This window comes from Monodelphis domestica, chromosome 2 (assembly GCF_027887165.1).
Source record: "Monodelphis domestica isolate mMonDom1 chromosome 2, mMonDom1.pri, whole genome shotgun sequence".
Classification (NCBI taxonomy): domain Eukaryota; kingdom Metazoa; phylum Chordata; class Mammalia; order Didelphimorphia; family Didelphidae; genus Monodelphis; species Monodelphis domestica.
In genome coordinates, this window is record NC_077228.1 from 422,534,490 (window position 1) to 422,550,569 (window position 16,080).

At 39.0% G+C, this 16,080-nt stretch overlaps 1 protein-coding gene across 4 annotated transcripts in view; it reads left to right on the forward strand.

The window, feature by feature from the left end:
- Positions 1–1,947: 1,947 nt before the first annotated feature.
- Positions 1,948–16,080, forward strand: part of UTRN (utrophin) — a 651,323-nt gene continuing 637,190 nt past the window's right edge. For 2 of the 4 annotated variants that reach the window (XM_007484684.3, XM_056818907.1), the window contains exons 1-2: positions 1,954–2,800; positions 7,292–7,459. In XM_007484684.3, the coding sequence (XP_007484746.2) occupies positions 7,381–7,459 (79 nt within the window). In that variant the 5' untranslated portion in view covers positions 1,954–2,800; positions 7,292–7,380. Of the gene's footprint in view, positions 2,801–3,527; positions 3,598–7,291; positions 7,460–16,080 lie in introns of all 4 variants that reach the window. The other 2 variants (XM_056818903.1, XM_007484681.3) reach the window with 2 other exon arrangements.

Sequence of the window (16,080 nt, forward strand, 5' to 3'; positions counted from 1 at the left end):
ATAGAACACTAAACTTGGGAGTCAGGAAGGCCTGTGTTCAAATCCAATCTCTGACACTTATTAGCTGTATGACTCTGGGTAAGTCACTTAACCCTTTTGGCCTCAGTTTTCTTTTTTTTTTTAAACCCTTACCCATTGGCTCCAAGGCAGAAGAGTGGTAAGGGCTAGGCAATGGGGGTTAAGTGACTTGCCCAGGGTCACACAGCTGGGAAGTGTCTGAGGCCAGGTTTGAACCTAGGACCTCCCGTCTCTAGGCCTGGCTTTCAATCCACTGAGCCACCCAGCTGCCCCCTGGCCTCAGTTTTCTTATCTGTAAAATAAGCTGGTGCCACTCCATAAGCAAAAATAAACCAACCACTCCAGTGTCTTTGCCAAGAAAACCCCAATGGATTTATAAAGTGTCAGACATGGCTGAACAGAAAAAAGTGACAAGGGTCACATAGAAAGTAAATTTCTGATATGGAATTTGAACTTGCATCTTAAATCCAATTATATTACTTAGCAAGCTATTCATTCTATATCGTCATTATTTATTCTTTAAACATCTCTATCTGATAAAAAAACAGCAATTTAACTTGAAGTTTCCTTTGATCCTATCCCTTTCCCAATCTTTTACTACTTCAAGAAAGTCTTATTCGATGTCATATATTGGTATATGTGTGAGTATAGTTTTTAAAATGCCAATAAATTGGAAGTTCTAGTTTTGGAATATTCCTCCAAGACTAGCTTTCGTAAAATTGGAGAGGTTCATGGGAGTTAGTTGGGTTGGAAATGGAGACAGGAAACCAAATGATGGATTTCTTTTGGTTCCAGAAACTTATTAAGACTAAGGTACAAAGGCATGCAATCCTTATTGTTGTTTGGATCCCTTAATAAGGTTTTTATAATAGTGAAATATTATTATCCTTTTTTATTCTTGTAATTTAAAAATAAATTTTATTCATGCTTTTATTTTTCGTCATCAAAATTTCTCTCAATATCTTTCTGAAATTCTTAAATGAGTTGTGGTGAAGAGCAAAATGCAAAAGAATTCCAAAGAGCAATCTGAGAGTTAAAGAAATCAGATTCAGAGAAATGGATCACTTTTAGCTCTAGCTCTATGATCTCATGAAATATATAACACATAAATTATCTTCAAATCCTTTTTGACCAATAATAGCAAATAGCTAACATTTATGTTTCGATTACTATGTGCCAGGTACTGTAATAAGCCTTTTGAAATTATTTTCTCATTTGATCCTTACAGTAACCTGGATGGGGGTTGGGGAGAGATAGGTGCCATTATCTCCATTTTACCCTTGAGGAAACTGAGGCAAACAGAGGTTAAGTGACTTGCCCAGGATCACATAATTAGTAACTGGATTTGAATTCGTCTTCCTTACCATGGCCAGGGCTCTAATAGTTTCTTTATTTATAAATTTTAAAGTATATTCTAAGCACTTTGAGACCACATAAGGGACAAAGCATTTACCCGTGCGCAGTTATGAATAGAGAAAATAATTTAATTGTGATGAATATATGAAATATATTATAGTGTTATCTTTGTGTGTAGGGGGAAATTTTTGTTGCAACCTTTGAAAAGTGGAGTGAAGCTAACTTGGGGGGCAAAACCGGAGCGATTTCTTTAATCTTTAAAGAAAGAGGGAAAATTACTAGAAACTAGAGGCCAAATTGGTGGAGAGGCATGTCTCATAGTTGAAAATAATTTGAATAAATGGGATCTTGTTTCTATGAGATATACTTTCTTTTCCTCGCACACACGCCCAGATCCAAGCATCAAAAGGTTAATTCCTCCGAAGTGTGTAGAGAGCTTCTTCCTAACCTCTCTAGCCAGAGTTGGGGCACCCGAAGCACGTCGGCAAGCGCTGGGCTGTCCAGGAGGGCGCAGGGGAGGGGAGCTCCCGGGTTCCAGCTGGGATGATTGACTGAGCGCGCGGTCAGGTGACTCAGTCGCGCCACGTTCCCGGCGCTGGAGCCCAGCAGCCGCAGGCGGCCGTGGCTGCAGCGGTGTCTTAAGCCGGGAACCTCGGAGCGGCTGGGGCTGAGCTCGGCGAACAAAGTTCAGGGGCGGCCGGAGGATCTGGAGCAAAGCAGGAGGGCTGGCATTTGCGCTGATCAGCGGATTGGACACTGCTGCCCCTTATTCCTTACTCTTCTACGCACACCGTCTGGAGTGGCTGCCCAGACTGCAGCCTCAGCTTCCCAGCGGGGGCAGTGGGACTACTCCTCCTGCTGCCTCGCCCCTTCCAGTCCCCTCCAACAAAGGGGGAAGCCTAGGGGAGAGGAGGAAAAGCAGGAGGAGCCGGGAAGAACTGGGGCGGCTTTTGTACACAAAGTTCTGGAGTCCGCCTTTCCTAGGAGGAAGGGGGCAGTTGCAGCCTCTGGAGAAGCTTCATTCCACCGAAAAGGAGGAGCAACTAGCAAGCAATCGGCAGCCTATTGGGGGAATTACAAGGAGAGCCCCCCCACTTTTTTTTTTTTGGTCCTTTCTGCAGAAGGAAAACACTTTAGTATTTGGCAAACTTGGTGCTTGAGCGCCTGTTCCAGGTTTGCTTTTGTATTTTTTAGAAAAAATGTTTTTGGCGGAACTAGAGAGCAGGAAGATTGCATAAGTCCGGGGCGGCATTCAGTTGGTTGTCAAAATTTTTTTTTTCGTCTGAGGGCTTATTGATTTGGTTTCATAATCTCATAAAAAGGAAGGGAAAAAAAGGAAATAAATCCTGCATAAATCCAGCAAAAACTTGGAATTGAGCTGGGACCTGGTCGGGGAGAGAAGTGGGCCGGAGGGTCACGGGAACAGGTAAGCAGATGCATTATTGATGGCCCCGGGACAGTAATGTGACTACCGCACGGGAGCAGGGAAAGAAGGGGGGGTGGGTGAGGGGATTAGGTACAAGTCTGAGCTCTTCGGCTGCCAGGCTAGGCTTTTCCGCTCACGATTGCCCTCCTGGGTTACCCAGTCTGGATGCCAACTTTTATGCACACTTTCCTAAGAAGTTGAGACTGCTTGACTGGCGGGAGAGAAGACCAGAGGTGGGAAGCTAAAGAAGGGACCCTTAAAATCCCTCCTTGCTAATGGGACCACTTCTGTGTTTTCTCTTCCATCCCATTCTTTTTTGCACTTTCAGCCAGACAATGTGAGTCAGCGCCCAAGGATCCCTAAGGTGCCTTGGAGCTGGATTAGTTTTCTGTTCTCTGGGTGGAGGGTGGGGAGATTTCGGGTGTGGGAAGAGACCACCTCTACCAGCTGCTGGCTGGTTTTGACCTGCAGGTGCGTAGTACTACCCCAGAGCCCCGGAAGGGCTGGGGCTTGGGAGGACCAGAGAGTGAGAGAGTGAGGGAGCGGTGAGTGAGAGGGAGGGAGTTGTGGTTGCCCAGCCAGAAAGAAAAGGAGGAGAAGGAGGGCGTTTCAGCCCGGTGGCTTGGGAGAAAGCGTGCTTGACTTCAGAGCTGTAACAGATCTAGAGGGTGGGGCATTGGAGAGTGTTATTATTTTGGCCAGGAGCCACTTCTATCTCCTTTGCTAGGTGATTGGGGTTGGGTTGGCCCTTTACGTGCGTGAGGAATTCCGGATTTGTGCGCTAATGACATTCTGGTGTAAGTATCACCATCCTTTGGAACTTGGGTTACTGACATTGTTATGGCTTACTTTGGTGGGAGTGTGTATGTATGTACTTGTATGTGTGTATACAAACCCCCGGCAGCGTGTGCGTGTTTGTGTGTGAACAACCCTCTGGCAGTGTGCCACTTTCTCAGAGCTTAGCCGGGTCCTTGCACATAGTGGACGCATAATACATGCTTGTTCACTAATAGAATGATATCCCGTTTTGCAGAGCCTTTTTAGAAGTGACTATTCCAGCAGCTTTCCAAACCTGAACTGTACTTTAAACATACAGCGCAAAGGCTATTCCTTCCCCCCCCCCCCCCCCCCCAGTAACTTCATATCTTTTCCTCCAAAGAGGATTCTTTTTTAACACCCTGCAGGTGGATGTCGGAGATGGAATCCTCGAGTTTTATTTATTTTGGAGACTCTGAAGCTCATCTTCTTGGGTAAAAGTGGGGAGGAAGGAAGAAAGAGGAGTACCAAATAATAACAGGCTTTCCAAGGTTCATCTGTAAAAAATGGGGCTAGGTTGCTCAGGGGTCTAAAAGAAGAGCTTGGAGTTTCACGGATTCCTGGAAGCTCCCCCGAATTCGCCGTTTCTTCCCCCTGTCTCCCGGGGCTGCCGGACTACCTTTGGGCGCAATTCCTTTGTAATTTGCACACGCCAGAGGAAGTTCGCCTGGCCCCTCCCAGTTGGTTTCTGTTTGGTGGGCGCGGAAAGGTTGGAGGCGAGACTTTGGGGACTTAGGCTGGGCTAGAGGCTTAAGTTAGAGCTTGGCTAACTATTTGTGCTGAGGATTCCGAGTACCCGGCTAGCTAGAGATGAAGTTGAAGTGGAGACCTTTCCCCCACTCCCTACCTCCTTCCATTTAGGAGTGTTTTATGTGGCTGATGAGACAGAGCTTTAATTGTCCCGGAGTGTTTACATAAAAGTTATTGCCCGAGTTGTTAGAGCAATAATTACTAGTATAAACTTTCCCCAGAGGCTGCCCTGTGTGCATATACTTACTTCTCTTCGATCTGTGTGGACATTTAGGAGTTTCCTAAACTTTTTAATTTTTTAAGTTACATTACTATTTGAAGTACGATCCTCTCCACTTCATCTTTCAATTTCAATTTCTCTAATAATTTAAAAATAGTGATTTCTATTGGAAATGAATACTTGATTGACTTTTCCTTTAGGCCTACTGTGTATTCACATTTGTTTACACCACTTTGTGTATTCTTAGATAACTACAATTTATTCCTAATTGAATTTCATATGAAGTTTTCCCACCCACACTCCACCCCGGGCATTTTTTGCTTCCCTCTCTTTTCTCTTATTATTCGACAGGTCACACCGACAAATTCATAGAAATTAGAACTGGCATTTGGAGGTAGTATGACTGTACCTAGAGTGACGGATTTGCAGATGGAAAGACCTGGGTTTAAATCCCCCTTTTGACTCTAGGTTTGTGAACATGGATGGAAAAGCCTTTTAACCTCTAAGTTTCAGGTTACTTTTTTGTACAATGAGAGGGTTATACTAGATGACCTCAAGTTCCTTCCAGCTCTAAATAGCTCTAAATTTAGGATCTCCTTGATCTGTGAGATAATCTAATGCAACCTCATCATTTTACTATTGAGGAAACAAGGCTTTTTGGACTTGCCTAAGGTAAGATTTAAAAAGTAGCAGTTAGTATTCAGACTGGCGATCTCTTGATTCCAAATGTCAGTATATGGAAGAAAAGAAATAAAGAGCTTATTGAGTAGATTCATAATAAGGAAGACTAGAAACTTTTGCTAGACTAAATCTGAAGAACAAAAATATCAGAGAACAGAATTTTGGTAGTATTTAATAACCCCTGCAAGGTTGAGTGGTGGTGCTTTGTCATTATCCATTCCATGTAGAGGCAGAGTGGCAGGTATGGAAATGTAAAACTGGACTTCCAATCAGGAGATCTGGATGGGAATCCCAGGTGTTAACCCTTCTGAGCTTTGTGATTGTTGTGGGGGGAAAGCATCTCAGAGCCTTAGTTTTCTCATCTAGAAAACTGTTAATAGTAGTTAAAAATATTTAGTAATAGTCATAAAACTGCCAATAATACTTAGTTAATAATATTTAGTAATACTTAATATTGCTTATCTCATAGTGTTGTGAGGAAAGCATTTTGGAAGCCTTAAAGTCACATATTGTATAATAGACAGGTATACATGTGTGTGTAAAGCTGCAACATCTCAATCTATAGCCCTATTACTAAAGAATCATATTCTTTACCTTCTCTCTCCAAAATGAACACACTTCTCTAGCCACTACTTCCTTTACATTAGAATGTAAATTTTTTGAGGGCAGGAATTATTTTGCTTACTTGCATTTGCATTCTTCGTTGTATCTTTGATCTAGACATGACTGTGCTTTAATAAGTGCTTCTTCACTAGGTTCAGATCTGGCTCCAGATACTTCCTAGCTGTGTGACCCTGGGCAAGTCACTTAACCACTGTTGCCTAGCCCTTTCCATTCTTCTGCCTTGGACACAATACATAGGAATATAAGGCAGAAGGTAAGGGTTTTAAAAAAAAGTGCTTTTTCATTAATTTTGTCTCATACAAAGCATAATATCCCTTTGAGAATATCTTGGTGGAGGCCACTGTGCCTCTTCTCAATGAGATAGATCTAAGAATTTCTGTTAAGCAGAATTGTATTGTACAGGAAAAAAAAAGATCTCTGTGTAACAAAGTCACACTTAAACATATAACAAACATTTTGAGATCACTCATTTGTAGAAAAAAATAACGTTTTTATAAACGTGCAAAATGTTAAACATAAGTTACTATATTAAAGATAGTTACAAAGTTGATAATATAGGGAACTCAAAATAACAGTAGCATCACTTTTATCTCTCCTGTCTTCTGGACCAGATATTAATGCTAAAAGCTTGTCTCAAACTACTTTATATCCAAAGAATTTCAAAAACCATTTCTTGTAATTTCTCATCATTGGAATTTATAATTCTTTTTCTAGGCATCTTTCCGTAGTGACATATGTCCAGTTAGCACAGTATCCCAAGATAGTAGGAGATAAGCAAAGGGCTGAAATGTCTAGTCTTTATTGAGTAGTGGTGAATAATCTTAATGTCAAATGGATTCTCATCTAAAGTCTAGCAAACATTAAAAAGAGCAAATCACATGTGAATTGACAATTATATTTTCAAACTAATGGTTAGTTAATAGATCTGAAAGCTGCTGTCTTGCTTCAGGGGATTGCTGAACTTAGGAAAAATCCTGATGCTCTTTGGGTGCTGGGATGACTGGCCCCAGGCCCAAGGTAATACATTAGGGCAAGCTAGGCAATGCAGTTATTGACAAGTGGTAGATGTAGAGGCTAGTGGATGAAAGATAAAACCCTGAATTCCACAGATTCTGGAGATGCTTTTCTTAAGAGTGAATTTGAGACAATTAATGACTTTCTTAAGGTGCTTAGCACAGTGTGTCTGGCATGTAATAAGCACTTAATAAATGTTTTCAGACTGAGTTCTGTTAACTGAACAGAACTTGTATGCTCCTGAAATAAGGTTGTATGTCTGGGAATGTGATGATTTTGTCTGTACGTATATCTGAATGCATGTATGTGTATGTATATATGTGCATATTTTTGTATTCAAATATACATAGTTTATACAATTCAGTACTTTTCTCATTTTTTTTCAGATATTGATGCCAAATCAGACTCGTGAAGAAAGACACAGTCCTTAAGAGTATTTTGCAAAGTTTTTAGACTGAGTTGAGTCTCTGCAAAGATGGCCAAATATGGAGAGCAAGAGAACAGACCGAATGAGGGACAGAATGAATTCAGTGACATCATTAAGTCCAGATCAGGTAGATGATGAGTTCCTTTCCCTTTTCCTTTTCCAATTCTTCCTCAAGATGGTTGTGGATTATCATATGTACGAGAGGAACAGATATCCTTTAATTTTGGGGTTTTGCTTTGTTTTTTTCCTGTAAAGTGAATGAACGATCTTTTGGCATCTGTTTGCAGTAAATTAGTTCTGTTATTGAAAGAGAGGCTATAGTGTATGTTCAAGTTTTCCACCTGAATTCCTTGTGGCAAATTTAATCACCTTTCTCTGTTGAACTGCATTGCTTTATAAAACTGTTGCCTGTATTCAGTTGGCTTTCATTTGTGAAAATGTTTTGTGTTATACTCAGATATAAAGGTGCAGTTTGTAGGATGATTTCTCAGTTGGAAAAGGTTATGCATAAAATTTGGGTACTGGAAATGCCACATGATGTGGTTCCTCATTTTCAGCCCTCAACATTTATTACCAGCCATCCCCATCCTCTAGTCCAAGAATCTTATTCTGGATCTGTGATAGATTTTTGTGGTTCAGAGAAGTTGGGTGGGTGGGAAAAAAACTCACATCTTTATTTTTTACTAACCTCTAACTGAAATTTAGCATTTTCTTTGATTATAAATATAGTCAACAAACATTTTTCTGAAAAAGGGGCCCAGAGACTTCATTACATCACAAAGGCTACTATGTTTAAAAAAAAAAGACCCTAGGCTCACAATTCTTGCCTAACTTTGAAACTTGCTATTTTCATGTCTTACTCCAGCACTGTGCAACTGTAAACTAGCTAATCTGATAATTGAATAATGATCGATAATTTAACATATTTTTATTTTATTTTTTACCAATTACATGCAATAACAAATTTCCACACAAGTTTTCCTAAGTTATATTATTGAACTTATCTATTTTCCTCCTTCCTTTTTTCCCTCCCTGTGCTGATAGGTGATTTGATCTGGGTTATACATGTATTAAATGATCAATAATTTAAATGCATACATTTAAATGGGACTTTCTGAAGACAGTGTTTTCCTCTATTTTATAATCCATTTATCTAATGGTAGTCATTTCAGGTATTGTAAATCTTTATCAAAAGTTCCTGATTGGTTTAAAATATTTCTTCCCTACTTCCCTTTCTCCTCCTCCCCATTCCCCCAACCTACCCCAGTATATACCATGTTTTAGAAAGCTTAAAAGACAGTTTTGGAGGGGGGTAGTCAAGGCTTTTGACAACTCATTTTATTAATCAGGGCCTTATTCTGGCTTGTTATGCTAGTACTAGACTAAACATTTTTCAGAGTTCTCAAAATTTATAAAATATATTCCAGTTTCATTATTTTTCTAAAAAAATACCCTATTCCTTGTCTTTAAGTGATTTCAGAAATTTTCTAATGAGTTTGAAAATGAGTAACTTGTCTCAAGTCATACAGGGGACTTTTTTTCCCCCCTTCAGAACTTTCTCTTTTTCTTCTCTGTGATAACACAGGTATAGGGATAGGGAACTCCCTTCCTAGAAGTTCCCTTTTTTGGTGACTGACATTTAATTATTTAAACTTTAAAGCTTGCAAAGTACTTTATATGCATCATCCCTTTGGAACCTCACAACAGCCTTGTGAGGTGAAGTACTAAAGGTATTATTAGTATTCTAATTTTATGTGTGGAGAAATTGAGAGTTAGGAAGGTCTAGTGACTTGTCTCTGGTTACACAACTAATATGTGTTAGAGAAAGGACTTGAGCTTGGAGGTCTTTGTGAGTCAGCGTTCCCCCCACCCCCCCTTTTCCCCTGTTACTCCATAATGTGCTTTATTTAAATACACAACTCTCTCCAGGGGTAGTGAAGATGTTTGGTATAGACATGGCCTTAAATAAACAGTACTTAGTATTTAATGTCAGTGTCATTTTACTGAATGCAAGAATCTTCTGGTGGGGTAGAGCTTAATACTATAATACTCCTAAAATTAAGTGTGCCGGGAATATATTTTAATCCCCTGAAATTCATGGTATGACTTTAAATGTTTGAATACTCCATATAAGTGTAGAGTGTTATCATTGTCTTCACCCTCAGTGAATATCCAAATGAAGGGTAACATAGTGGAAAATCATGACAAAGAAAGTGTTGTAGTATCTCCTTTTCCATACTTACAAGATTGGGGAAGTCTGTTCTTAATGGTTTTCTGACTCAGTTTTCTTTAAAAAAAAAAATCCTTACTTTCTACCATGTGTATTCTAAGGCAGAAGAATAGTAAAGGTTAGGCAACTGTGACTTGCCAGGGTCACACAGCTAGGAACTGTCTGAGGTCAGATTTGAACCCAGGACTTCCCACTCTATCCACTGAGCTACCTAACTACCCCATAATTTCCTTTTGCTATTTATAATATATACTTAGCCATAAAAAGGTAATTATATAACCTTTATATGTACTATTATATATACTATACAGCATTGTATAAGTTTCAGATTGATATTAAAATTAAAGACTCTTAAATAGCTTAGAAAGTTTAATACTAAAGTTATAGCATAAATCTCGTTTGACTAGTACCTACTCCAGAGCATATTGAAGACATAGCCATTGGCATATCTGAGAGATGAATCACATTGCTGAGCAGCTGCCTAGTGCCTGTGGTCTAGTGCACGAAATCAGTTAGGATAAATATAGGTCTGAATGGAGTCGAGAAAGGCAGTCTCTTCATATTGTCCTTCAGAACTTCTTTTCTGTCTACTGCTAACTAATTCTTGATTCTTTGACTTTCACTAAGGCAGAGTATAAAAGAAAGATGTCACATAGCAATCTCCACCCCTCCTGCCCCCAAATCTTTCCTTGGAGAAGGACCTGAGGGTTATATTGTTGAAAAATAAAATGTGATTTTAAAAAACTGGTCTTAGACATGGCAACCATAAGAAACAAATTTTAGACAGAGTATGTTATTCTTATTCTAGTCAGGAATGTCTTTATTTTGAGAAGGAACTGTGTGATTGGACTTGAGAGTGTCTTAATAAATTTGATTTTCTTTTGGTTTATAAGGAGATTTCTTTTTCAGTGAAAGGGAAATCAGTTTTCTTGGAGTATGAGCTAGAAGTGTGAGCTCAGTGTGTCTGGCAGACCCTAAGAGAATATGCCCATTGTTCCTTTGCCCTGAGGGGAAGGGGAAGGGGCAAAGGAAATCTGTCAGGGTGTGTAGACATTATTCTCACTTGTTTTTCAAAAAATGAGAAAGTCCATTTTGGACAAATAGAATGTCTTATTTGGATATTTTGTTTTAAGCTCATGGGATTGGTTGCTTTGCCCTTATTTATCATTAATTTGGTGCTGTGGTAGACTAGCATTATCATTTTAAGAAGAAAGATTATTTTGGCATTAGTTGTTCAGTAAAATGTGGCACAAAGGTAGATGAATTAAGGATGAATTAAATTCCTAAAGCGGAAAGACCTTTCTGCTATAGGGAGGCAGCTATGGTATTTTGGGAATAGTATTGGGTTTGGAGTCAGAATACCTGGATTCTGGTTCAGGAGCCATAAAATAATAGTTGTGTTACTATGGTAAATCATTTAATCTAGTTGAATTTGTTTCCTGACCTATAGAATGTGAATATAATAGTACTTTCACTCCCTATCTCTTAGGATTGTTGTGAGGATCAGATAAGATAATGAATGTAAGCACTTTTTTAACCTTAAAGCTCTATAGAAATATCAACCAAGGGAATGGGATAGGGTGGAGTTCAGATCTGTTATACTCTGCTTCACATACTCCAGTTCCCAAGCAAGTCAAGACATTACCCCTGCTTTGTCATTGGTCCTCTTGGAAAAAGGAAGGACAAACAACAACATCCAGATAGGAAACTCTCCTTCCATTTCTGAAGTTAGGTAATTGGTCTGAAATGTATAGTCTTATTGAATTGCTTGGAGGCACTGAGAGGTTCTGTGAGTCACCCATGGACACAAATCAGTCCTATGTGTGAGAAGAATGACTCAATCCAGGTCTACCTGTTTCAAGACTGATTCTCTATGGTGCCTTGTATCATGGTGGTGAGTGGAGATTTTGAAAATGGCTAACCAGCCATGGGTATGTGGTCTTTATTTTGTACCCTCTTTATTTCCTTGAATTCCAATGATCATTTAATAAATCTCCTAAAATATAATATTTTTATTATTAAGATTCAATTTTAAATTTTACATTACCGCTATCCAATCCAACAAACACATTGTCTTTGTGCATAGTGTTGTATGTGCTAGGCTCATGGAATAAAAGATGAAAAATTATTCTGTCCTTGCTCCTAAAAAGTTTACAGTGTAACATGCGAGAATAGAGGAAATAAAGATATGCTTATAAATAAATATTATAAGAGATAGACTTATAGTAAAGGAGATATTGCTACAAAGTAATGTCAAAAATTAAGGAATAAGAGGTCCCTTTAAACTGTCTTTGGGGTAGGGAATCAGGGAGATTTCATGCTACTGAGCTAAGCTAGGTCTTATAGTGCTGAAAATAAAAATGGATTTGTATATTTTTAAAAGCATGCCTACATGCAGATTACTAATTGTTCTAATAATTGTCTCACAAACAGTTCATAGTCTTGCTGGCACAAATATGGAATCATAACATTTTAGATGTAGAAGAGATCTGAGAAGTAAAGCCCAGTCATTTAACAGATTGAAGAAGCTAAGACTTCAGTTCTCAAGGTCACACAAGTAGGTAGTAGCAAAGATGAGACTAGAACCTAGGTGCAGGGCTTTTCCCATTCTACCATGATATTTACTTAAATTAGCCTGCCTTTTCTTAGTCATTTTGTCTCAATTACATTTGTTGTTGTTCTTAGGAAACATAAATTTCACTTTCCATTAGATAGAGTAGCAGGCTTGAAATCAGGAAAAAAAAAAACTTCTGTTCAAATCCAACCTCAAATTCTTTGATATTTGCCTCAGTTTTCTCATCTGTAAAATGGAGATTATTATAATACTACTATCTACCTCCCTAGGTTAATTGTGAGGATCAAATCATACAATATTTATACAGTGCTTAGCACATACCTGGCACATAGTAGCTGCTCTATCTAGCTACATATTGAATAAGTGTTTATGTGTCAGACACTGTGCTAAGCACTGGGCATACCAATGTAAAAACAGTTCCTGCCCTCAAAGAGTTCATATTTTAACATGCAAATAACTGGACATATGAGATCTATATTGTGCAAATGGAATTAATTGCAGAGGGAAGGCACTAACAGTGAGATAGGAGAGGAACTCAGAAAGTCTTTTGCAAAAACTGGGAGATGAACTCAGTCTTGGAGGAGGTTATGGCAAGGAAAGTTGAAGAATTTTTAAAATGAGATTAAAATGTTTAGGAGATAGCTAGGTGGCACAGTTGATAGAGCACTGAGCTTGGAGTCAGAAAGACCCGAGTTCAGATGTGACTTCAGACAGCTATGGAGGGAAACAAAAGCTATGACAAATCATATAACTCTGTTTGCCTCAGTTTCCTCATCTCAAGGGCAGCTAGGGTGTGTGAAGAATAGAATGACAGCGCCTAGAATCAGAAATATTTCTCTTCCTGAGTTCAAGTCCAGTCTTGAGCACTTACTAGCTGTGTGACCCTGGACAAGTCACTTAACTCTGTTTGCCTCAGTTTCTTCATTGTAAAATGAGCTAGAGAAGATAATGGCACTTTAGTATCTTTGCCAAAAAGACTCCATAAGGGTCATATGATTCAAAACAACTGGAACAACTGAACAATAAAAAATATTTAGGCAGGATTATGCTTTCCCTTGCCCCTCTGGAGGCTTGAATATCTTCTCCCCTCTGGAGGCTTGAATATCTTCTGGAAAGGTCTGGCAGGGGACAGATGCACTGTTCAGTCACACCTCCAACTATAATGAATGTACAAGCCTATTTAAACCAAGGGTAATGTGATGTGGGTCTCAGTTTTCTTATTTGTCAAATGAATGAACCAGTTGAACTAAGTGGCTTTTAAGGTCTTTCCTGGTTCTAGTTATGCTTTTATATTTTTTGAAGTGGGTGAATCTTGGAGTCATCTCCATTCTTGGCCAGCTCTGGAGCTCAAAGATCACTGATTTATTACTACCCATTATATTTTTCATCTAAAAATGTCTCTGATAGATGAATTTATACAACTTTGGCACATATTATGAATACTTGTACATAGTTTCAGTATGGAAGAAATGAGGTTGGGGGACCATCTTATTACTTCTTAGATTCTGAAGAACATCCTCAGATTCATATTTTTTTTCTGTAACTTTCTTCCTTTTTCTCCTCTTGGGGTCTAGGATACTGATTTAGAACAGTTTTGTGCCAGGGTCTGTGGGGTGAGGGAAGGATATCAATATTAGGATATGGAGAGCAGGGATGGAGGGGCAGATTTTGCCCAGGCTCATTACAATTTTGCCTCCCTTTACTTCTGCCACTGATCACTATTAGTTCACTTATACTGTGCTTGGTATGTAGGAATAGATGTTCAATAATTACTTTTTAGATGGATGACTTAAGAGTCAATGATCTTCAAACTAAAGGTTTTCCAAGATGAAGGCAGCTTGGGGCAGTGATTCTGGGAGTTAGGAAGTTAGGAAGGAGTTAGGAAGACCTGGATTTAGGTCCCACCTCTGGCACATAATTCTCTTTGTGATTCTGAGCAAATTGCTTAGCCTTTCAGTGCTCCAGGGTAAAAAAATTAAGATTATTAATTGCAGAGCAGGAGCCAATCTTTCTTGGCACATATATTGAGTCTCCTCACTAGAAAGTTTCTTATACCTGTGAAATCACAGGTCTAGTCTAAAATAAAAAAAAAAACAAACCAATATGATGGTATAAAGAGACAAGTCTGAATGGTGGCAATCCTTTGCTGTCTCTTTATACTCTTCCATTTTCTTCCCTTTAATTAATTGGAAGGGACAGTAGAAATTAATTAGATGAAATTTTGACCCAGAGCAGCCTCACATCCATCCCTTTCTTATGTCCCCAACAGGTCTTCATCTAGACTTTGCTTGATTGCTAGATTCAATGGAAAGGCCTAATGGAAAGGGCATGGAGTTTGGACTCCAAAAACCTGAGTTTGAAAGTTGACTCTTTTGCTTATGTCTTGTTTGACATTTAGCAAATAATTTCTTTGCTTTGGTCTTTAGTTATTCATCTATTAAATGAAGGAGTCACACTTGATCAAGGCTTCTTAACCTGGGAGCTGTCAACTGTCTATCAATATATGTATATATCAATATGTTTATATATGCATATAACCATTTCATCATAACTGGTTTCCTTTGTAATTCTGTGGATTTTACTTTATGCATTTAAAAAACTGTTCTGAAAAGGCATCTGTAGGTATTGCTTGACTGCCAAAGGGAACCATGACACAGAAAAAATTTAAGAGCCCTTGGACTAAATGGTCTCTAAACATCTTGTCTAACACTAAATAAATCCTTTCATCCTTCCTGTTATGGGGAGCTCAGGACTTTGTGGGATTAGAGAATCATATTTAGAATTAGAGGTCTTGGAAGCCATTCAGTCTAACCTTTTCATTTTACAGATAGGATAAATGACTTGCCCAGAGAAACACATCTCTTGTAAGCATGTAAGGCAGAATTCGAATGGCGGTCTTCCTCACTTCACTCCCAGTTCTCATCATTGCACTACCTAGCTGTGGCCTGTTTCATTTTCAGAATGCTTTAATTGTTAGAAATCCTACCCATATCTTAATCCATTCTCTTGCCAGTGTTCCTTTGTCCACTTCTTCACTTCCTCTGGTTTGCCTACTTTCCTCTTTCTGTTGCAAGGGTTATTGGGCTGACTAGAAGAGAATCTGAGGTACTTGGTCTTAGAAGCAGCACCTCTAAAAGATCATTTCTGAAATTATTTTGCAATGGAGTAGAACTCTATTCAAGAGATTTAGTTTGTTGCATGTATTCCCAGCTGTTCAAAGCTCCTTCCTTGCCCTTGGCTCTTATCTTTTCTCTGAGAATGAGCCAAGAGAGTTGTCATTGCCCAGGATGGAGAGTATTAGAATGTCTTCTGGATATGGTCGCCTCCCCTGTGCTTCCCTCAACCCTCCAAACAGTTCCTTCCTGTTATTACCTTCACACCTCCTCCTCTTTTTCTTTAACAGTCAGTGGTGGTGGTGAGGTCAGGGGATTGAGGGAGAGATAGATTTGGATCTCATGCTTTAAAATTGGTATCACTTAAACCCTGTTTTAGAACTTAGATCTAGTTCTTTCTGAAATAGAGAAATCAAAAGAACGATGGTCTATTAGAAGGTTTTGTGTGTGTGTATATATGTGTGTGTGTATGTATGTGTATGTGTGCATGCACGTGTGTGAAGGGGAAAGAAAGAGGGAAATAAAGTTAACTAGCTAATGTAGAAAGCTATACTTGTTTCCATTTATATCAGGACTCCTAAAAAATATGTGCAATGCTATGCTTAGAATATTCAAGTACATACACTTAACAAGATTTATATTATGAAAATAACCAAGAACAGTATCAGTTTATCTTTCTCATATTCTCTTTGGAAAAGAAACTCAGTGGCTAGTTAAATTTTATTTTAGGTAGCTGACTGTCTTCTCCCAGCCCCACTGATGGGGCAGTAAATTCTTCCTACTGCTTTAGTTAATAGTAATGCGTCACTATTTGGGGGGCACAGTCCCCA